Source organism: Pipra filicauda, unplaced genomic scaffold (genome assembly GCF_003945595.2).
Source record: "Pipra filicauda isolate LSUMZ 115617 unplaced genomic scaffold, ASM394559v2 scaffold112_size3218982_pilon, whole genome shotgun sequence".
Classification (NCBI taxonomy): domain Eukaryota; kingdom Metazoa; phylum Chordata; class Aves; order Passeriformes; family Pipridae; genus Pipra; species Pipra filicauda.
Window position 1 is genome coordinate 1769124 of NW_024103574.1, and position 21128 is coordinate 1790251.

The 21128-nt window shown below is 37.7% G+C and overlaps 1 protein-coding gene across 3 annotated transcripts in view; it reads left to right on the plus strand.

Annotated features, from left to right (window-relative positions):
* The first annotated feature begins 207 nt into the window (after positions 1 to 207).
* The window catches only part of FNBP1L (formin binding protein 1 like), a 57217-nt gene continuing 36296 nt past the window's right edge, over positions 208 to 21128 (plus strand). Inside the window, exon 1 of one of the 3 annotated variants that reach the window (XM_027712696.2) lies at positions 208 to 489. In XM_027712696.2, the coding sequence (XP_027568497.1) occupies positions 466 to 489 (24 nt within the window). In that variant the 5' untranslated portion in view covers positions 208 to 465. The remainder of the gene's footprint in view (positions 490 to 21128) is intronic. The other 2 variants (XM_027712702.2, XM_027712705.2) reach the window with 2 other exon arrangements.

Here is a 21128-nt window from a genome sequence, read left to right on the forward strand (position 1 = left end):
ATCTCAATTTCTGATTTACCTATAGACCTGTGGTGTACAAAATAGGGCGGTCGCTGTGTATTTCTCGCTGCCGGCGCGGTGCCGGGGCGGAGGGTGCGAGGCCGGGCCCCCGCCGTGACTCAGCGTTTCGGGGGGCACGGTGGCCCCGCGGCCGGGCGGGACACAAAGGCCCGGGGCCGCCGCCTCGTTAATCAGTAGCTCGCTCGGCGCGGCACCTTCGCCCCGCGGCCGCTCCCGTCCCGGCCCCGCCGCTCCAGCCGGACCCGCCCCTCTCCCAGTCTCCTCCGCGGCTCCCTCTCCCGAGCCAGGCGGAGCTGGAGCTTGGAGCGACGTCGTTCTTCGCCGCTGCTGCCTCTTCGCACTGACCGAGGGCACCGGCGCTGCCCGGGGGGGACTCTTTCTCCGGCCGCCGCCCGACGCCTCATCCCTGCCTGTGCCGAAGCCGGCACTGCCCGCGGAGCAGCCATGAGCTGGGGCACGGAGCTGTGGGTGAGTCCCAGCTCGCCTCTCATTGTGTCTGAGATTCGCCGCCTTCCCTTGTCTGCTCGGGCGGCCGCGCCGGGGAGGCGTGGAGCGGCCGGAGCGCAGGCGGCGGCCGAGGCGCGTTGCTTTGTTCGGCGCGGGGGCCGGGCGGGGTTCGGCGCGGGGGCGGCGGTGCGGGCGGCGGGAGCGCCGGGCCGAGGGGGCCGCGGCGGGGCGGGGGCGCCGCCTGAGCGGCCATGGCGCTCCCGGGGCGGCCCCTCCGCCCGCCCGGGGCGGGACCGACGGGATCGGCGCTTTGTGCGCCCCCCGCCCGTAGAGCAGAGCGCTCGGGGCTCGGCCGGCACCGTGCTCCGGGACGGCCTGGGGCGGGGTCCCGGCGCCGCTCGAGCAGCGGCCGCAGTCCGCACCGGGCACCCTCGGGGCGGCGGGGCCGGGCGGCCGCGGAGCTGCTGCTCCTCCGAAAACCAGCGGGCTGCTCGGGCGAGCAAAGCGTTTTGAGTTGTCGGCCCTAATTAGAAGCAGCTATTCTGTAGCTTTGTCTCTAAAAGTGCCCTCGAACATTGGCTAACACTGCACTGTATTTGTTTTAAATAGGAAGAATTGGCAGTAAGGAGATGGGCAGTGTGTGCGCGCCAATGTCTGCCTTGCGTTAGGTCTTTCCTTAAGCCTCCCGTCTCCCTCCACAGAGTTTTTGGCTGTGCCGAGGGCGGCAGAGCAGGGGCTTCTCCCCGGGGAGTGCCGGAGCGAGGCACAGCGATGTCTGCTCGCAGTGGTGGGATGTTGTATCTCCTCGGCCGGGTTTCCTGCTGCTGCCGCTCTGCCTGGAGCTGACACTGATCGTGGGAAAGCGTGGGCACAAAAAACAATACTACCAAGGGAGGGTTTAACGTCCCCGTTTTAAATGCCGCCTGCCCTTCATTTTATTTGCTTTCAAAGACTGTGAAGCACAGACACTTGTGCTAAGGAAAAAGTAATTACACAAAGCTGAACATTGCAGCTTGAAATCTGTTCAGGAACTCTTAAACTGGACCAAGCATTATAGGTTTTTTGGGGTTTTTTTTTGTTTTTTGTTTTTTTTTTTAAGTTGAATTAAAAACCTTTATCAGCATTTTGTAGTACAGGGCTATTAGTCTCTAGAGGAGCAAAGATTGCTCCACGCCGAGACAAGTGGTTGCCCGAGGAGCCAGGGCAGCCGTGGCGCTGCAGGCAGGGGCTGGGTGGGGCATAGGGAGCTGGGAATGCCACCTCCAGAGCTCCTCAAGCCACCTGAGGAAGTCATGTCTGACTATACAAAATGAAGATGTAATAGTATTGCATCAAGTATACTGCGTGGAGAAGCCTGATTTAAAGGTATTTAGGGGTTATTTTAGTGTTTTGCATAGTACCTTGTACTCAGCTAGGATTTGTAGGCACGATGAGCTTTCAGATAAAATACACTTGGGAAGTACTGATAGCAGTGCTGTAAGAAGCCTGAAATATAAATCAGTTGTAACATTGATGGTAAGGAGTAAGTAAAAGCTGTGGTTTATATTGGCTGCACAAGCTCATACTTGTCTATTCTTCAGGTGAGAGGTGTAGGTCAGTGTCACTTCAGAAGAGTAAGGTTTGTCATTTGAGGTGAGCACTGAATTTTCTTCTGTAAGCACTCATGTATGTATTGCTTTAGAAAACAGTTTTAGCTTACTCTTATCTGCTCATTTTTGTAGCCTCTTAAATGTATTTTTCTTTGTTCAGCTTGTGAGTGACCAGTTGAAGGTTTTGTAGTTTGTCTGGTGTTCAGTTTTGTACAAACGTGCATTTCTTTGTCATGTGCTTCAGAAATATATACATAAAGATGGATTTTGACCTCAGACTTCCTTTTAATGACAGGCATTTAATTCACAGTTTCATGAAATTAGCTGAAATTTATCTTGACCTATTAGATTTTTTTTTCTAAGTCACTAATTCCTATGTGCTACTTTGAAGAAATAATGGCAGAATTTTAAGCTAAAAGTTTTACTGCAATACTTTTATTTCAGCAAAATTTAGTATATTTTTTTCCTTGGTATCAGGAGCTGACCTGCAACTCTACACTAATGAGATAACTTCACAGTTTGTAACTGTACAACTAGACTCTGACAGTGCAAGTTTTGACATTACAGTGTACCTTTTAAATTTTTTTTTTTTTTTTCTTGTTGAATCTAATCTGAATACTTAAATCTATTAGGGTTATGAAGCAAACTGATTTCTTATTTGGAAAAATATTAAGTGCTTCTCTTACTGACTGTAAAGAGTACGAAACATTAATTGTTTTAACAACTTACGCTGGGCACCTAAGGATTACTTTTTCAAGATCTGGCACAATATTAAATTTATTAAAAATTAGCTTAAAACTAGGTTAACACAAAGAAAAACAGTATTTGTGGATCTTCAAAGACAGGGCTCTGAACAAGGAATAAATAAACTGTTAGACGTGTTTGTGTTCTACTCTAACTGTTCCTTCATCGTCTCCTGTTGCTGCATCAGCAGAGCTTCAGGAGGAGCCTGAACTGCTCTGGGTTTGCTCATGGCAGCAGGGCATGAGCAGCAGCTTGCTGTGTTCGGAGTCTCCAGGTGCAGAGAGCTGTTCTGCACAGGTTTTCTGGAGACCTCGTTGGGCCTAAGGCTTTCCTTCATTAGTGCTTTCACTTGTCATCATAGAGTGGAATTTTTTCAGGATTAAATCTGGTATCTAGATGATAGTTTTTCAGAACATTTGCAGATACGTATGTATCCATTGCTGATTCACTGAAGCAAATTTGATGATTGTGTATCAGGTGTTTTAGTATCTCCTTAAATCTGCCTTCTTAAATTGTATCTCTTCATGCTGTTGTTTGGTATTTTATGCTTATTCACAGTTCTGATGTATATTTTTATTGTTCCGGAATCTTTATACTGTATAGTATTTCTGATAAAGTAAAAGGTGGGCATGAGTGAATATGGAGACAAATAAGAAACCAGAAGAAAATTCAGGTGATTAGGAAAGCAACTCATGTCTGGTATTTATGGGTTACTTGTTTAATATGGCTATTCTGGTATTGAAATGATACATATGCTAATTAAATAGTTACATCAGGGACAGGACAAGGGAAAGATATTCTTCAATTGTCCAGTATTTTTTAATTACTTAAATTTGGTAGCTGCTCTTTCTGTTTGTGGATTTTGGTTTTTTACTTTTTGTTTTTCAAGCAACTTTTTTTAAGTACACCACCATTCTCTAAAGTGGGTGTGCTCTGTACAGAACATATATGTCTTGAGTAGGCTAAAGTGCTTAGAGACACTTGGCGCTTTTCGGTGTGTCTTGGCTGAACAGCATGCTCCCTGTTTTGTTCCTTTTGATAGCATTTTATAAAATAATGTAAATGAATAGTAGTAAAATAAATGTTGAATCCTCTAAGCAATTCTGTCATTAGAACTGTTTCATTCCACAACATTTTCTGTGCAGTGGGAAATATGCTCCCCTTTCTGCTTTCTTATTACAACAGAAAATTCTGATTTGAAAGTAATATTCCTCAAATAGTTTTGTTCTCATCAGTGTATATATCTTTGTGGTCGCTCTGCAGCATATTCCTTATGGTATGACCACGCAAAACCCAAGATACTTCAGTGAACTGCTTTGCATAATATTCACTTAATGGTTAGAACAGAGTAGTGAGAACTGGGAAGTCTTGTATTCTGTAATCCAGTTGAAATTATATTTTCTGAAAATTTGACTGTCGTGTGCCAGATTTTTCTATCTATAATATTTAACTTTTTCCTAGTTAGCATTTGTGAAGCAGTAATCATCTGATGAAAGGGGGCACACAATCACAAGTTAGCATTGCTACACTTCATTAGTGATAGAAAATTGTCGTTATTTACATACACTTTTCAGAATTAACACTTTGGGTTTTTTCATGCCTTTTTCAAATGCAGCACACTTATGTTCACCTCATGAGCAGTAAGAAGTTTTACACATTGAAGTTCTGGTCAGACTTGCATATTTGCTTTATAAGGTGCCCCTGTCTGACTTCTATCAAACTGTGCTGCAATATCCAAGTCAAGATTAGATGAATGGAACTAAAATTGTGGTGTTTTTTTTTTTAGTAACTTTAAATATTTGGAAATAAAAATGATGGATTATGATATGTTTTAGAATCTGCTCAGCATGAGCATCTGTTCAGTGTGTATGTTTCTGTGCATCTGGAGTTCTTTTTGTGATGGGTGTGAAGTGTACAAATAGCATTAACATAGAATATTTAACAAAATGTGTCTGGTTATTGTCATCTTGAGTTATTGTGCTGTTAAATTGAATATGTAGTGCATTTGCTTTGATGCTAAAGGCTCACTGAGCTTTGGAGGCTTGAGCATAGTTGATACTGAAGTTCTTGGCTTAATGAGTGGAGACACTGTGTGATTGGCACTCTGAAGTAGCTTCTTTAATTAAAGAGTTTGTGCTGTCTCTTTAAAAAGAAACCAATAGAAAGGATGTTTTTTGACTTTGGATGCACGTTCTGTCTTTCGAACCTCTGTGAACCCCTTAACAGCAGTTGGCAGAAAAAGGGTTTGAATACTATGTCAGAACATTTTCAGTCTGTAGAACCAGTCTAGCCATCTGTTTCTCACCTCTTGATAAATATTTAAAGCAGAAATTTTGCTGAGGGCTTTTGCGCTAAGATTTCATGATTAAAAAAAAGAGGCTATAGAAGATTTAATGATACTATTGTTGTGAGCTCCTTGGGGCCAGAAGCACACCATCTTTTATAATTAAGAAACCACTGGCACCGTAGAATAGTATTTTAGAAATTAGTTATGTTGGACCAAAGAAAGATCAAAGTATATTTGGTGATGTGCTCTTTTTAATCTTTTCTTAAACAAAATTTATTCTGTGCCTAAACCCTAGTTCTATTTATAAAAATATTAAATAACTCTCAGTTGCATGAGTAATTTTTCAGAAGCTGTTAAAAATTTTCTTGTACTTTCAATGCCTGCTTCAGATATTGTTTCCTTCTTCTTTTAAAATCATAGTCTTTTTTTCTAGAAGATAAATTGTGTGATGTTGTCTAATCTAAAAAGTTGTCAAGTGTGATTATATATGGAAAACATCCACACAATGTAAATATGTAAAAGTTAGCTTCAAAAAGTAACTATGTATTACATAGCATATTTCTGTTGTAGTTATTTATTCTATTTTTGTTCACTAGGTTAGAAAATTTGATAATTTTTTAGCTAAATAAAAGTTTTTTCCCAAGTGGTTTGAAACTGAGAAACCTTTCTATACAGTTAATATGTCCGTGGTTATGTAGTCACTAGCGTTGTTAAAGCAGTTGTAAAAACATAGTAAATGATTCTAAACATCAAACCATATCCCATGTGGAAATTCTTCTGTACTTTCGGATCTTAATATTTTGTAAACTTCCTTTCCAGTGTGCCAACATATACTTTGTTAAAGGCAATATTCTATTTAATGTGTAGATGTTTGAGAGATGGAATATGGATCATCCTCCCACCCCGGATTTCTTCCTCAGCCCACAGTTTGCAAGCAGTACTGCGTATGGATTCTCTTTTCATTCAGTGCTCTTGCTGTCGTGGTCTGCAAACGTGTGCGAGGAATGTGTCTTGTGGCTGAAGTATAAAATTACAGAGTTTTCCAGATGCATGGGATGGCTATACATTTCCTCTGTCTTGGGTAACATGCTGGATAAAATGCTTCTGTGAGGTTCCAGTCCTTCACAAGGAGTGTTGTGCAGCTTATCTCATCTTTGTGAAAAACTCCGAGATTTCCAAATAGAAAGTTATGTAAGGATCAAATGCTTGATTATTGGAAGTGTAGTTACTTTAGGCTTTGGAGTGAAAACAATTGTATCGAGCTTTAGTTGGAAATAATGTTTGTCCACATTTTTCCAGCAATTGTCTGGTTCGTAAACATTTGACCTTTTTACTGATTTTTTCCGGGAAGGGGTGTGTCATTGTCATGAGACTTTATCAGTTTGGGTTTGATGTTCAGCATAATTCAATTTAAGAATGCATACACGTGTCCTTGACTATCTGTTTAGAAGGTATTTTTTTTCAGTTTTGAAAATTTTATCACCTGATATCTATTAAAAAGGCATCTGTTTTTATTTATGGCCCCACTTGTTTATGTACTTGGAAATGCATATGCTTTTCAATGAAGTTTGTGCAAACATACATGGGACTTCACTAATCTGGAAATTCTGAACACTGGAAAAAATATTGCTGCCTTTTAAAAAATGTGTGTAGTATTGTAATACAAAATCTGAGAGTTACCTATATCAAGATTCTAAATGCTCCAGCTGTCATTTGATTTCCCGAGTGAGAATAGCAGGAGGTTGTTGGAGATTGCAAGATCTTTTATCCCAACCAAGCAGAGTATTTCATTTAAGAGTGAATCTGTCAAAATGATGATCCTTTGGAATGGCAAATCCATCAGAATTCAGGATGGAGAAGAGCATGAGTAGAGAAAAGTCTGTTGTCAATGTGTTCATGTGGTGAGGGGTGCCCAAATAGGTATGATTTGTGCTTTCAACTGTTGGCAAGTAAATACTGGAAGACAGAAGATTTGTGTTAATGCTTGTATAGAGTTGTCACTGCTGCAGACCTATTGAAATAAGTCTGTAATGTCTAAAACTTAATTAGTGTTCTATTTAAATTAGTTCTTATGCTGAGTCGATCTGGGTGAGACCCTCTATTATTAATACAGGAGTTAAATACTTCAGTCCTTACATTTGCAGAGCACTTTTTAGTGTGCTTGGTAAAGCCAGTAATTGAGTAACACAGGGTGTTTTATTTTTTTTATGGAGGGAAAGTTACTTAACACATTTCAGATTAAGTTTTCATTCTTCATAGCACACATGTGCATACTTTTTAAGCGGCTTGAATTCTTTCTGGTACAAAAACAATTCCCCAAAGTCCAGATATGTTCAGCTTTTTCCTTGTAATGGTGAACAAACTGTTCAGTGAAAGCTGAAATTCCAATCAGCTTGTTTCATTTTGCCCCTAGTGAGTTTACGTACCCCAGCCCCAGTGCTCTCTTGGCAGAAGGTCTTCAGTTGTATGTCAGTGCTTCAGCTGGATGGGAAAAGAAGGAAAAAACATATTATACTAATAAAAGCCTTCTGGTTTTCGTTAAAATGCAGACCCTCTACACTGTCTTTGTTTACAGAATTATCTACAATAATTTTCTGAGTTGCTGGTTTTTTTTCTCAGCTACAAGTTCTAGTCTAAGAGGAGAGTGGTGGGAGTATTGCATTTCCTGCTAGGTGACAAGACCAAGAAAGGGTTTAATTTTAGGTGTACTAAATTTTCTGATAATTTCTACTGTATGGAAATTTGATATAGTTACATGTGAGATTCACAAATACATTTTCTTTGATTTTTTTTCTCCAGTCAGAACTCTGCTTCTGCACTGTCATTTACAACAGAAAGGGCATTAGGCTGCTAAAACTGCTTTTTGACATCATGGTTTGTACATATGTCCATAGTTTTGTTACGTTTTACATCTTTCAAAGGAGAAGTGCAGTCCTACTATGAGCTAAAATGCTAATGTTGCAGTACCTGAATTTTTCTTGGGCTTTACTGTGGAACTCTTGTGTTGTCTTAGGCAAGTAAACTTACTTTTTGTCTCTGTTAGTTGGGTTGTATAATTAGAATTGTTTGTTTGTTTGTTTTAAACAAATAAATAATGTAACTTGCCACTGGCTGCCGCAAGAGAGGAGCCCTGAAGAGAAGATACAAGGACTCCCTGAAACAACATCTCAGCCTTGACCATATTGATCTTCATCACTGGTCTACTCTGGCCTCCAATCGGGAGCTCTGGAGACACACAATCCATAATGCTGCTGATGCCTTTGAGAAAGCACTCAGGATCACTCTAGAGGAGAAAAGACAAACGCATAAAGAATCACGTCTTGCCGATACCATCCAAGGAGTTTTGCTGCTGTGCCTTTTGCAACTGGACTTGTCTATCTCGCATTGGCCTCTTTAGCCACCAGCGCGCTTGTAGCAAACGTGGGTAGAGCCCTTCCCAAATCTTCATTCTCGAAGCCTGGCCATGATGAATGAATATTTTAACAACACCTTCATTTGTAGAATACTTCTAAGTTCCTTCATGTGTAGGGGCAAAGCGAGATAGTGTTTTAAAATGTTAAAAGCAAAACTATGAAAAAAACACAAAAAGCAACAAATTATAATGACTTGACTTGATAGTCTTTGGTCAGAATGTCTACTTGGAGTAACCATTTAAAACTTCTCACTTCAGTGGGTGAAATGTACTAATGAGGGAGTTCCACCGTGTCTTTCATAGTCTCCATGTAACCCTTAGGCTTATCCTGGTTTTGGCTGGGATAGAGTTATTTGCTACTTAGCAGCTGGTGGAGTTGCTGGTTTTGGGTTGTTGAGGAGGCAAGTACCATGCAAATCACTTCTCCCTGGCTAGTACACAAGAAATAGTACAACCTGCTGTTTTGTACTTCCATGTTAAGTTCATTGCAGCATTGTGCAATGAAATGACATCCACTAGATTTGCATTTAGAGTTATTTAAATACTAAAGAACTTCTGAAATAAGACAGGAGTCACAATAGAGAGTTGAGAGGCAGCCCTAACTTTTGGCATACTTGAGGGAACCAGATGTAAGTGAAGGTGGTGGAGATGGGTGTGCCTTTTAGATGTTTGTCTGCTTTGCAAATCATTTGGAAAGAGAGCATTTGATTGCTGGATTCCTTCTGGTGATGGATGCCCAATTCAAGTGGATATGAAAACCTCACTTTGTAAATTCTGGTTGACAGAGTAATTGAGGAGGTTTTCTTTGAATGTGTCTTGTACACTTTGTTTTTACCCCAGATGCTTCATTTCTTTCAGAGAAGGTGAATAATGTTTTGCTTTTCTAATGATATCATCAAATAAGCATTTGGTCTAGGTGGCATAGAGTTTTATTGTACCTGTTAGTGGGAAAAATTGATATGTGTGAATCCAAGACAACACCTGTGCTGCAATGCAGTTGGATGTCTGCAGCAGAGGAATATTCTGGAAGAGAAAATTGTAATGTTTATAATACCCAGCACTTTTTTTATCCGTATAATTAGTGGATAAATTGTTCCTGTTTCAGCTATCTGTTATGGCATCTAATGGTCCTGCAATTTTTCCCCCTATCTAGATGAAGTTAGTCTCAATTCAGTATTTAGGGTTTTTGTCATCTGTAATCAAGAGTTGGAGTGTATTTTATGTTTGTATTTATGTAGTACCTAGTACTGTTTGTCACTTGGTGGCCTTGTGTTGTGCTGCATTCTACACAAACTCAGAGTATAAAGAGCATCCCCAATCTAATTAACTTTGAATTCCATCAGGGGCTGGGTCATTTAGTGATCATGCCAAATGAGAGTTATGCAAAACCTAATATTGTTTAGCATGATGGGCAGTGATCTCAACTGCAGCATCTTAACTTTCTTTTGGTAACCCTTGCAAGCAAAGGGTAGCAATGGGGTGGACCTTTGTCATGTTTGCAGGGCAGGAACACACAAGCACCCTAAGAGAATGAGGAAATTTCTTTAGAAATGTACAAGGGAGTGTTGGAATCTCAAGAAAAGCAAACAGTAATCCTTGGGTGTAATGAGGTAATAAGCTGGAATCAACCAGCGGTGCCCCGGAAGGTGAGGTTAAGAAGCTCATGTTTGATGCGATAGAGAAGGACGCAAAGGGACAGGAAGAGATAATGCTTTAGAAACATGCGGGTGAAACGATAATCTCTCAATCCCAGAGAAAAGGATGTGCTGTAAATGAGAAATGAGATGGCTGGAGAATGGGTAAAGATTGCAGATACTGGAACGGTTGGAAAGAGACTGATTTTTGGAAAAGGAAAAAAGGAAGAAGTATTTAGGATAGGACGTAGATTTGAGATTTGGGAAAGAAATGCTTAGGTGAAAGAAGGGTTAAGATCCTAGTTTATAGAAGGTACAAAAATATAAAGTGCAGTAGTTGCAAAGATATGATGCACATTATATGCATTTTAATGAAACATGTTTTATCTTAGTTTTTCTCCGAAAACAAATTCGAATTTTTGATTAGCAAATGGAAAACTGTTTGAAGATCTGTTAATGAGGACTGATAAAACAGTTTTGTTCTGAAGTCAAATATGGGTTCCTTCATCCCCCTAAGATGAGGGGGCATCTTTTATTTAGATCCTAATAGTGCAGATACTCATCTACATATTTAATTTTACTGGTATTTGTTCATTTTATGAACAAAGATCTTACAGGATCAGTGAAACTCATTAATGTTCTTGAGAATAAGTATTGCACACCAGGAAATTTTCAGAGCAGAATTTTTTTTTTTTGAGAGGGAGTATTTGCAAACTAGCTCTACGGATTTCTTTTCAGACTTATGAGCTTGGACTGCTTTGAACTGTGATTTAGGAGAAAAAGGATATGTACATGCATTTATGAATGGAGAAAATTTTACTTTCAAAGGATTTATAGATTATCTAGTTAATTAAATATTTTATCTTAATAACTGTGGTTTTTATTATCTGGGAAATTTGCTAAACAGTAGATGATGACATTTGAGATCTGTGCAGTATGGTCAAGAAGATGTTATATATTTATTTGGAGGAGGGGAAGAAAAGGATGAACTTGTCCTGAAAGGTTCTTCAGCATGTTGTGATAAGATGGTAAAAAACAGACTGGAATATCTAGATAGGTCTCATGTCTGAGAAGATGACATGTTTAAAAGAGGAAAAATTAATTTCTTGAAAATAAATGGTAACTTATCAGGAAACTCCAAATGCTTGGGATTTTTCTACATCATAAGTAATATGAGGGGAATGTAGACTGTACAGTTCTATGAAACTTAAATAGAAATGTCACCATGGGAGGCAAGCTGAGCAGTTCTGTGAAGTATCCTGACTCTGCATGATACTCAAATATTTACTCCTGTAGCAAGAGGTGTAGTGGTCTGATTAAGTCTGAGGAGATAGGGGTTGTGGGTTATTTGTTTTGGTTTATCTTAATTGCTTCTTTGTTTAGGAAAAGACATGAGGCCTTTTGTGTTATTTCTGCTGAAGTTTTGCATTTCTTAACCCAGATCTTTTGACCTATCTCCCCAGGTTTGAGGCCCTGTAAATATTAATATCACTCTCTAATAACAAGGGCAACTTCTTTCTAAATTGGCTTTTTAAAAAACATTTTCATGTTGGTATTGGTGCTAGAGAGTGTAATTATTGTCTTTCCAGGAACAGTGCTTCAGTTCCTCCTGCACTAACCTAGCACTTGAGAGACACAGGTGTGGTTCCCTGAGTTTCAGCTTTATGTTCTGCATTCCTGAGAGGGAAATAGCAAGGTAGGAGTAGTTAGATGTGTGCAGCAAGAAGTTTTTACTGAAAGAAACATCCAGTTAGTGGATTGGAATTGGGGTTTTGTAAAACCAGGAATTGGCTCAGCATATTGGGTGCTCACCTTAATAGGTGCAAACAAAATTAATGTGAGGCTGTGTGCTAGCTGTTCTTCATGCTTGGATATCTTAGCACCCAGTGACTTCCAATTATTTTGGTTCTGAAGGGTTGTCATTGAGTTTCACTGAAATTTCAATAGTTGAACTGAAGTAACCTATTTAGAGGTTTCAAATAAATTCTTAAAGATGAGATGCCAGTGGTATTTATGCTTAGTGATTCTTAGATAAAATGTTTTTCCATGTTCTCTCTGGTTTATACTACAAGGCTGTAATTGTGGGCTGTGTAATGAATACATTTTCACATCATTTGTATAAAATGCCTTGCAGTTTTTAGGAAAATATGTCATCGTCTGTAGGTGAGAGTGCTGAATGGCCAGGATTCATGCTTTTTTCAGTTATGAGATACAGTGGAATATCAGGGCTTCGAACACAAGTTTCTACCTTAAGTTTTAATTCTGAAAGGAAGGAGAGTTGTTGTCTCATCTTTTACAGACCTTAGGTGGGAGTACTGCTGTTAGTTTATGTATACTGGATGCTGGAAAACTGGGAACGTTGAATTTCTAAGACCTTATGTGCAATTGTTTCTTATGATACAAGATAGACTATTTGTAGTACTTTGTACTTAGCATTTCAAACTTTTATCACACAGGCATAATCAGACTATAAATCGGACCTGAAACTTATGGTTTTCCTGACTGTTTTTCTTTATGATGTCACTGGAAAAGAGGTTTGATTTTTTGCTGACTTCTGTTCCTTTTTGGGAAGAGGATCATGCTCCCATATCTCCCAAGTTAATCTAACTGTTGTTTGGATGTTGCCTGTGATACTTTTAGGACTGTTACAGTTATTCTGTTAGAAAGACAGCATAACTTTTCTTAATGTTGGTTCTTCCTATCCTTTATCAGTCAATGTATAAAAGTCTTTCATGTGCTGTAAAGAGGTCCTTGTTCTTTAAGGAAGATGGTGAATCTTAAAGCATTTCTTCAAGAGCACTTTGCAAATTTTTCATGTATTTCTGGTTGATTTTAATTATCTCAAAGTAACGCAGTATGCAGTTTAACCTCATTGTAAGAAAAATTTTTTTAAGGTGTTACTATATTTTGTAAAGAGACGATGAGGATACTTGAAAAATGTAAGTAAAAATCTGTATATTCCTGTCATAAGTAAAGGGGTTTGAGGCTTTGCTTGTGGTTGGATCCTTTGTCTTTCAATAGTCTCTGGCACTACAGCTAATCCAATAGTATGTTTATAGCAGGAAATGGCACCCTAACATTGTAAGCAATTTTTTTTGCCATCAGAATCTGCATGTCTTTTTCCTGAAAACAGTTACGTTTAATCTTCATTTGCTAAAAGTTCCTAATGATTTACTTGCTCAATTTTTAGTTTGTTTAGACTATCTTCTTACGTTATTTTTATTCATGATGTTTTATTTCTTTGGCATTACAATTCAGTGGCTTCAGCTTAGTATTCTGCTTAGTATTAACTTCTATTTTATGAGGAAAAGAGAAGAACAAAGAGCATGGCAAGTTGACAGTGAAGAAGTACAAGTTACATTTAGTTTTTTGTAAGGTTGTCTTTTGGAGTACAGTGTGCTTTCTGATGTATGTATTTTCTTTCTGATCTTTGTATGATCTGTGCTTATCATCTCTATAATATAGTATAACACAGCTGCAACACCTATAGAGGTGTTGCTGAAGACTTTCATGTTAATATTTCAGAAGGCTTTCTTAATCAGTATTTCCATATGAAGAGCACTTTTCAGCAGCTGTTGTTGCTTTTCTGAGTGGAAACAATAGTAGATATGTTTTAGATAGTGCTCAAATGTGCTTATGTGTTTAACTTTTGGCTTTAAGGACAGTATGTGAAGAGGCATTTCCCCTGAAGCCGTGTTTAATACCATCTGGCACAGAAGGTAGTATTTCTCATCCAATTACATTAATCTGGCTGGAAACCGTTTACCATTTCAGCTGCAAGTAGTTTATTTGAATTACATTTGGTGTGCTGTTACCCTACATTAATGTTGGGAAACCCAAGTTACATCTTGGAAAAGCACCTTTATTCAGTATTTTGTCCATGATTTTACATACCTGATTTCACCTGAGTATTCATCTGCTAATTGTGCACGTATTGATGTTGTGGCCCACTTTTATTGCTATTCAATTTTCTGCTGTAGTTACTGGGAATTTACTTATTTCCATTTAAGTTCTTTACCTGTTACATCTGTTTTATTACAAAAAAGCTGTTACTAGTTTATGCATTACAGTTGTAAAAATTAATAGAATTGTTTCCAAGGTGCACAGATTCAGAAATCAGAGATGACTATGCAGATGTGGTGATAAGTGTATTGTGTAATCTCTCCAGATGTTTGTTGAAATGGGGAAAATTATTTTGCAGCATAGGTGAAAATTTTAATTAGCTTTTTAGTATATTGTTGAGTTTGGAATCCTTGATGTGAAATCTTGCAATTATCTTTAGCAACTAAGTTCTGTATCAATCAAAACACTTCATATAGGCTTAGTTAAAAGTATTATTAAGATATTAGTACGTTGTATCTCAGCATGATTTTAACATGCAAGTAGAACAAATGACACTAATGTTGGTGACAACCATTAAGATGAATGCTGGGAACCACAACAGAGAACATTAAATTATTTTTGAATTGCTCTCTTGTTACTGTCGATTGTCACTATGAAGTAACTAGATGATACATTTGTTTTTATGAATGAGCTGGTTTGTGGAGTGCTAGCAATTCAAGCATTTATTTTGTGCTACTATGTATTCTTGAGCAGCACAAAAATTTTTGATTGTTTGTATGTAACCAAAAAAAAGAAACTTTAATTTTACTATTAGTGTAGCAGGTTGATTCAAATGAGCATTTCCAGCCTAGTGGACTAATGCAAAATGTGTGTTAGTGCTGGTCATATCTCATCAGAGTTGGTTCTTGCTTATATATATAAAATCTAATTAAAAAAATGAATTTTTAACAATTGCAATAAAACCAAGTCCAGTGTAACTTTGGGAACTGAAAAGAAATGTATAAATGTATTACAGTATAGGCTTTCTTTTTGTAATTTAAGAAATACCAAGAATTAACCTGCGCTTCATGCCATTAACATCAGGGTCACATTAATTTAAATGATTTGGGGTAAAATCTAATTCTCTGAATGACTCTTTCATATGGTAAGGTCAAATTGTAAGCAGTAATCTTTCTCTTCTGTATTTCTCTTCCTATATAAGTCTTTCTAGATTGTACAAGGTTATTTTCAATTCACCTTTGTTTCAGTTTATTAATTTGCTTTGAAGCTGGATAGTGGATATACTTAATCTTGGTGCAAAATATTATTTAATGTCCTTCAGTTTATCAGTTAAATATTTTGTTAATGCTTTTTTATGATATGAAAGCAAATATTGCTTGCACAATTAATCTTGTGATTTTTTTAATGCAAATTGTGCATTTTTCTTTCATACAATATAAAAATTTTGCTGATTCTTATGGGACATTTTAAAGCATCTGGGAAGTTAATCCTTCATGTGGCTGTTTTGTGATGCTGCATGTGATACAGAAGAACGCTAAAAATTTAGTCAAATATATTTTGATAAATGGTCTTTTGAATGTTTTAAATATTTAGTATTTCTCTGAGAATCATGGGGACAATAGTTACAAATACTTCCATTCCCGAATCATTCTCTTCAGAAAAAAAGTAAGTGACTGATGAGTGTCTAATTTTGTATTACATGCTAAAGATGCATTTAATTTGGATACTGACACATATTAATTAAGTTAATAACATTTCATTTTTTTATTTATCTTCTTTTGAAGAGATATGCAAGGTTTGACATATTGATGTGTCATGACTTACAAAACTAAAAAAAGAGATACTTGGGGAAAAGTCACTTGATTTTTTTCTACCACAAAATCCTACTGTGGTTTTGACTACAAATTGCCATGCTTTAATCACTGATTTGAAAATGTTTTTGCTAGGATATAAAGTGTTAAGGTTCCCCAGATATGAAATGTCAATTTTCAGTATATTTTTAATCAAGCTCATAATGTTAAAAACAAAATTGGAACTACCGTGTGCAATTAGATGATTTCAGTTTTATAGTCAACATAATAAAAGACATAAGTTTTATTCAGTATGAAAGAAATGGTTTTATGGTTTTTCATTATCGCATCCTAGTCAACATTTGAGGCTGTCAGAATTTCTTTAGTATTTTTTGACAATTCCTAGAGCATAGGTTATTTACAGAGATTTATCACTCATTGTTTAATATTTTGCTGTTTTAATTCCATGAAGACTTAGTGAAATGAGAATTTAGTAAAGACACGAGTAGCATTTCATGTTGAAGAGCAAAATTGCAAATAATTAGGTTTTGCATATAGGACATAACGAATGTGGTGTGACAATGACATAAAATACAGGAAAGGTTATGTCTTAAGGTGCGAGAAAGACTGTGGTGCTTTCTTCTACTTACAGATCAACGTGTAATAAGGATTATTAGTTTTTTAGGGTTCTGTGGTTAGAACTGGATTCTGAAAGGAAAGTACAAGTACAAAGCCTTTGTTGAATTTCAGGCAGTTCTTTGCCCATCTGTGCAGCCTGTCGAGGTCCCTCTGAAGGGCTGCACAGCCCTCTGGGATATCGGCCACTCCTCCAGCTTTGTGTCCTCAGTGAACCTGCTAAGGAGGCTCCTGCCCCTTCCTCCAGTCCTTGATGAATACGTTAAACTATGCTGGGCCCAGTTTTGAACCTTGAAGTTCAGTCACAGATAAAGTACATGATGCTTGTTCATCTATACCTTTCTGATCTCCACTGGATTTTGGTGTGAATACCCTTGTATTTTATTAGTTTAGTCAGGAAGGAAATAACTGGAGAAGGTAGGCTTCTGCTGAAGTACCTTTTCATTTCTGCACTGGCTGTTCGTTTGACTCTCACAGAGAAATTAGCTCTCCAAAAAGAAATTTAGGTAGTCTGGTGTCACTATTGCAGATGTGACCCTGTCATTCATGTTGACTTCTGTCCTGCATTGTGAGTACTATTTGTCTTGTTTCAGGTATTTGCACTGATTATGCTATAAATTTGCTTGCTTTCACTATTGAAATCCCAGAGTGGTGTGGAATATATTTATGGAGCCCATTGTCTTTTTAATACGCTGGATTACAGAAACAGTATGAAATTGAGCTGGTTTGAGTTTGGGCTTTGTATATGTTTTGGAAAGAATGAGGAACCCAGCTATGACAGTTTAAAAATATGGGTTTTTCTTTCAGTGCACTGAAGTTCGTTCTCTGCTTTTGTGCATACAGCTTCTATGTCCAAATATGCAGTAATAGGGTTGTTTTACCTTTTTAAAATGTAATTGTTGTAATGGAAGTGCTTATGCTTATGCTTAAATTATATTGCTCTTTTTATTTCCTTTGTAATTTAAGGTTTTTGAAGGAAAAATACATTTCTAACCTGGAAGAGAAGCAATATTGGTTTATATTATTTGATTTACCAAAAAAGCACATTTCTACTTGCAAAAAAAGATTTTTAAAATAATTTTAATGTTATTCTTACAATACAGGTTATGATTCTAAAGCCTGTGGTAAAAATAGGAGGACTTTACTGTATATTTCTAGGTTCATCTGTCAAAAACTCTGGGATAAACTGATACACAGCAGAATTGTGTTACATTTCAATGTTATCTGAATCAGAAAACGTTGAAAAATTCCATTGTTTTGAAGGTACCGGTAGTAACATCTGGTTTTAGTTTAAATTCTTTATTCAGTTATGTTAATGTTACTATGAATTTTGCTTTAAAAACAATGAGTACAGTAGATTCCATTGCAAATAGAGGATGTTTTTTGTGGGGGTGTTGTGTTTTTTGGGGGGTTAGGTGTTTGTTGTTTTGTTGTCATTGGGGTTTGTGTGTGTGTTTGTTTTTTTTCTTCCAGGGTGTTATCTGTATCTGAAATAATGTTCCAAAGAAGATAGGAAGGCTCTAATTTACTGCCGTATTGATTTCCTGTTAAGTATATGGATCTGGTTTTGTAATCAAGTTTGAAAACTATTTAGTGTTGCAAGATATTTGTGAAGGGAAGAAGATGTGGCTGCTATAGTCTTCCTCTTGAACGCTAAAATATTCACAGGTGATACTGAAAAGGGAAGTTCACCTTACAGTAGGACTTCTTACAGAAAAATCCCCGAGTCTGCTGAGTTGACAAAACTGAACAGCATATGGCAAATCAGTTCACAGCCTTCCAGCTCCATAAGTACTTACTTAACTGGTCCCCCATGATGTCTAATCTTCTGAAGTACTGAACAGTGTCTGCTCCCATTTAATGGGGAGTGTGCCCAGAACAGTCTGTGGTGATTGACTCTGTTAGTGTTTGCAGCCCTTCCTACGCCATAAAAGGCTAATGATTTAGTTCAGTAAGATTGAAGGGCTGATCAAAATACCTGTGTATAGGTATCTTACTCTGAATGGTTTAGAAGAGCAAATACTTGTTGTCAAGCTATATAGTAAGTTGTATCTGTTAAATACCAGTAGCAACAAATGTGAGGTATATGCCTTTGTCTTAAATCTGTCTGGTGGGAGTTGATAATAACACTAGGAAATACCTTCTCATATTCCAGTTGCATTCACTGGAGGTTCCTACATACAGGAATAGAGAGAGTAGTTGAAACAGTTTATCAGATTTATGCTAAATAAGGAGATTTCGTCCGTGTGTGCTTAAAGCTAAAAGATTCGTGTTAACAGAAAATCCACTATATAGTATTTTAATGCCAAGTTCTTGTAGATTTACTGGATGTTGTAATTACACCTATTGTGAGAAATTAACTAAAAGTTAAGACAAGGATATGTTTGTTTTATTCTTGTGCTGTAAGTTTTACTTTATGAGTTCATTGTTTACTCCAGTCTCTGTTTAGAAATGAAATAGTTTAGTGCCATGAAATACTTTTTTTTAAGGAATTGTTGTCGTGAGTTTAAGATTCTGAACAATGTGCGCCGTTATTAAATACATATGAGAAAAGTTGTAAGGGATATATCACGGATATACCTTTTTCTCTGTGTGTTGAAATGGTGAAGTTCAACTGCTGATACTCAGTGCCTGGATTCTGTATAGGTATTTTATACTATATTTGCCCTAAGAGTCAGTATGATAAACAATATGATTCAACCCATACCAAATAGATTCTTTTGTTTCTAATTATTCTATTGAGACAAGGCCTAAATAACACTATAAATCTTTTAATTGTGAAACACACTAAATTCACTTGTCTGCATGGGATTCGTGCATCATAATTGTTAAAGTCTATAGTTTTTAGGTCAGTTTAAAAGGGTTTAAACGGTTTACTTAATAGTTGAACAGATAAATACAAGGAAGTGATATTTGGATGTGAGGGAAGTTGATACTCTCCCTTCTTTTTTGCTTCCCTCAGCTGGCAGAAAGTACTTCCTTGTTTTAAATTTGATTCACTTGCTATGACAGGCATCTTGACTTTTTGATGAGTTCAGAGCTATGACTGTTATGGTTCTGAACTCTAGTATAGTCTATAGTATAGCCTTGAAGTTGTGTGCCAACTAACTAGTTATTTTAAATGTCATGTTTCAGTTCAGCAAATCTCACTAAATAGAGCAGGTTGAGCTGGGTTTTGTGGTAATGTCCATTGTATTACCATGTGCATGTACATGTTGTAATACAGCTTTTACAGAGTTGTGCCTGTACACTTAAGGGATGGAGCAATGACTGTGTCCTGCAAAGCAGAGGATGGAGGCTCATTGCAACAGAAAGAGCAGCAAAGCCAGTGTATCTTGTTTTCTGAATTTGTGATGTAGGGCATCTAGGTGTTCAGCTAAACCTTTGTCTTTCCCCTATTGTCTTGCTTTGTAACATCAATACCACTCCTTTCTTATCTTCAGTTCACTGTTCACTCTCTTAGTATATGGAGAGGAGAAAAACAGTGCATACTCTGCTTGTTAGGTGCTTGCCAGACTGGCCACAGCAAGAGCTTAACCGTTTGCTGAAGAAGTTGGAAGTAAGAAAGATCTCCTTCCCGTTTCTACAAGTTTTTAAAAAAACATCCTTCAGAATGCAAAAAGAGATTAAGTCACATGTGCAGGATCTGGAGAGTGTCAGGGCTGCTTGCTGAGTCATTGTCCTGTGAATGCATTTTTAATAATATTGTGGAAGTAATTGGTAGAGAGGCATTTAAAAGTTTTTAAAGTTTTCAGTAGTTCCACCAATGGGTTGTTTAGTCACGCACTAAAACATTCACCTTGTCCATATCAGTGTCAAACCATGTAATAATATTTTCTAACTGAAGAACTTTACACAGTTTCTCAAAAAGAAAAGTCTTACAGCATTGTTTCCAAGGCTAGATGCTCTGTTCTTGCAGATTTTCTGTAGGCTACCATTAATCATGCAGTAAATGTGCTGGTTTTGTACAGAACTTCTGCTTCACGTGAGGCCTCCCATGGCTATTGGTCATGCAGCAAATTAGGTATTGTGCTGCTTCACTGACATATAGCCCCACTGCTCGATACTTTGTTATTCCAGTGTTGCTGTGAAGATGGGATTTTCTCCAGCTATTTCTTATAATGAGCAACAGCATCCCTAAGCATTGTACAACCAGTAGTAGCATTTTTTACTGTGATGCATCATGTCACAGTTACTTCATTTAGGGTTAAACTTAGTCTTCCTGTCTCCTTTTCCAAGTGACATAACTAGGACTAAAATGTACTTTTGCTTCAGTCTGTTTATTAACAGCATTCAGCCATTCCCAGGAGACTCAGGAAGAGCCTATTTTCTGCTGTGGCTGTGGTGAAAATAAGATTTCTTTGTGTTTACTGGAATGGACATAATTTTGTCCTTTTTATATACAAGTGCAATGCTGTTCCTGTTTTAAGGTGGCAACTATTTTAATCAAGTAATGCTTGAAAATATATGATTTGTGATCTGCTGTTGTCTTGGATAGAGAGGTTTGAAAATGGTCTGTTGTGTGTTACAGTGGGAATTAAGCTTAAAGTAGAACTGGGTGGATAATTATGTGTTTCAGGATTAAGCTTTGTTTCAAATGCAAATAAGACCTAAGTATTCTAAAAATCTCTATAAAGAGCATATGTGAAAAAATCTGGTTAAGTTTGTTTAAAAAAATTTCCTCCCAATTAAAAGTTTAATAAGATTAAGGGACTGTTTGAAAGC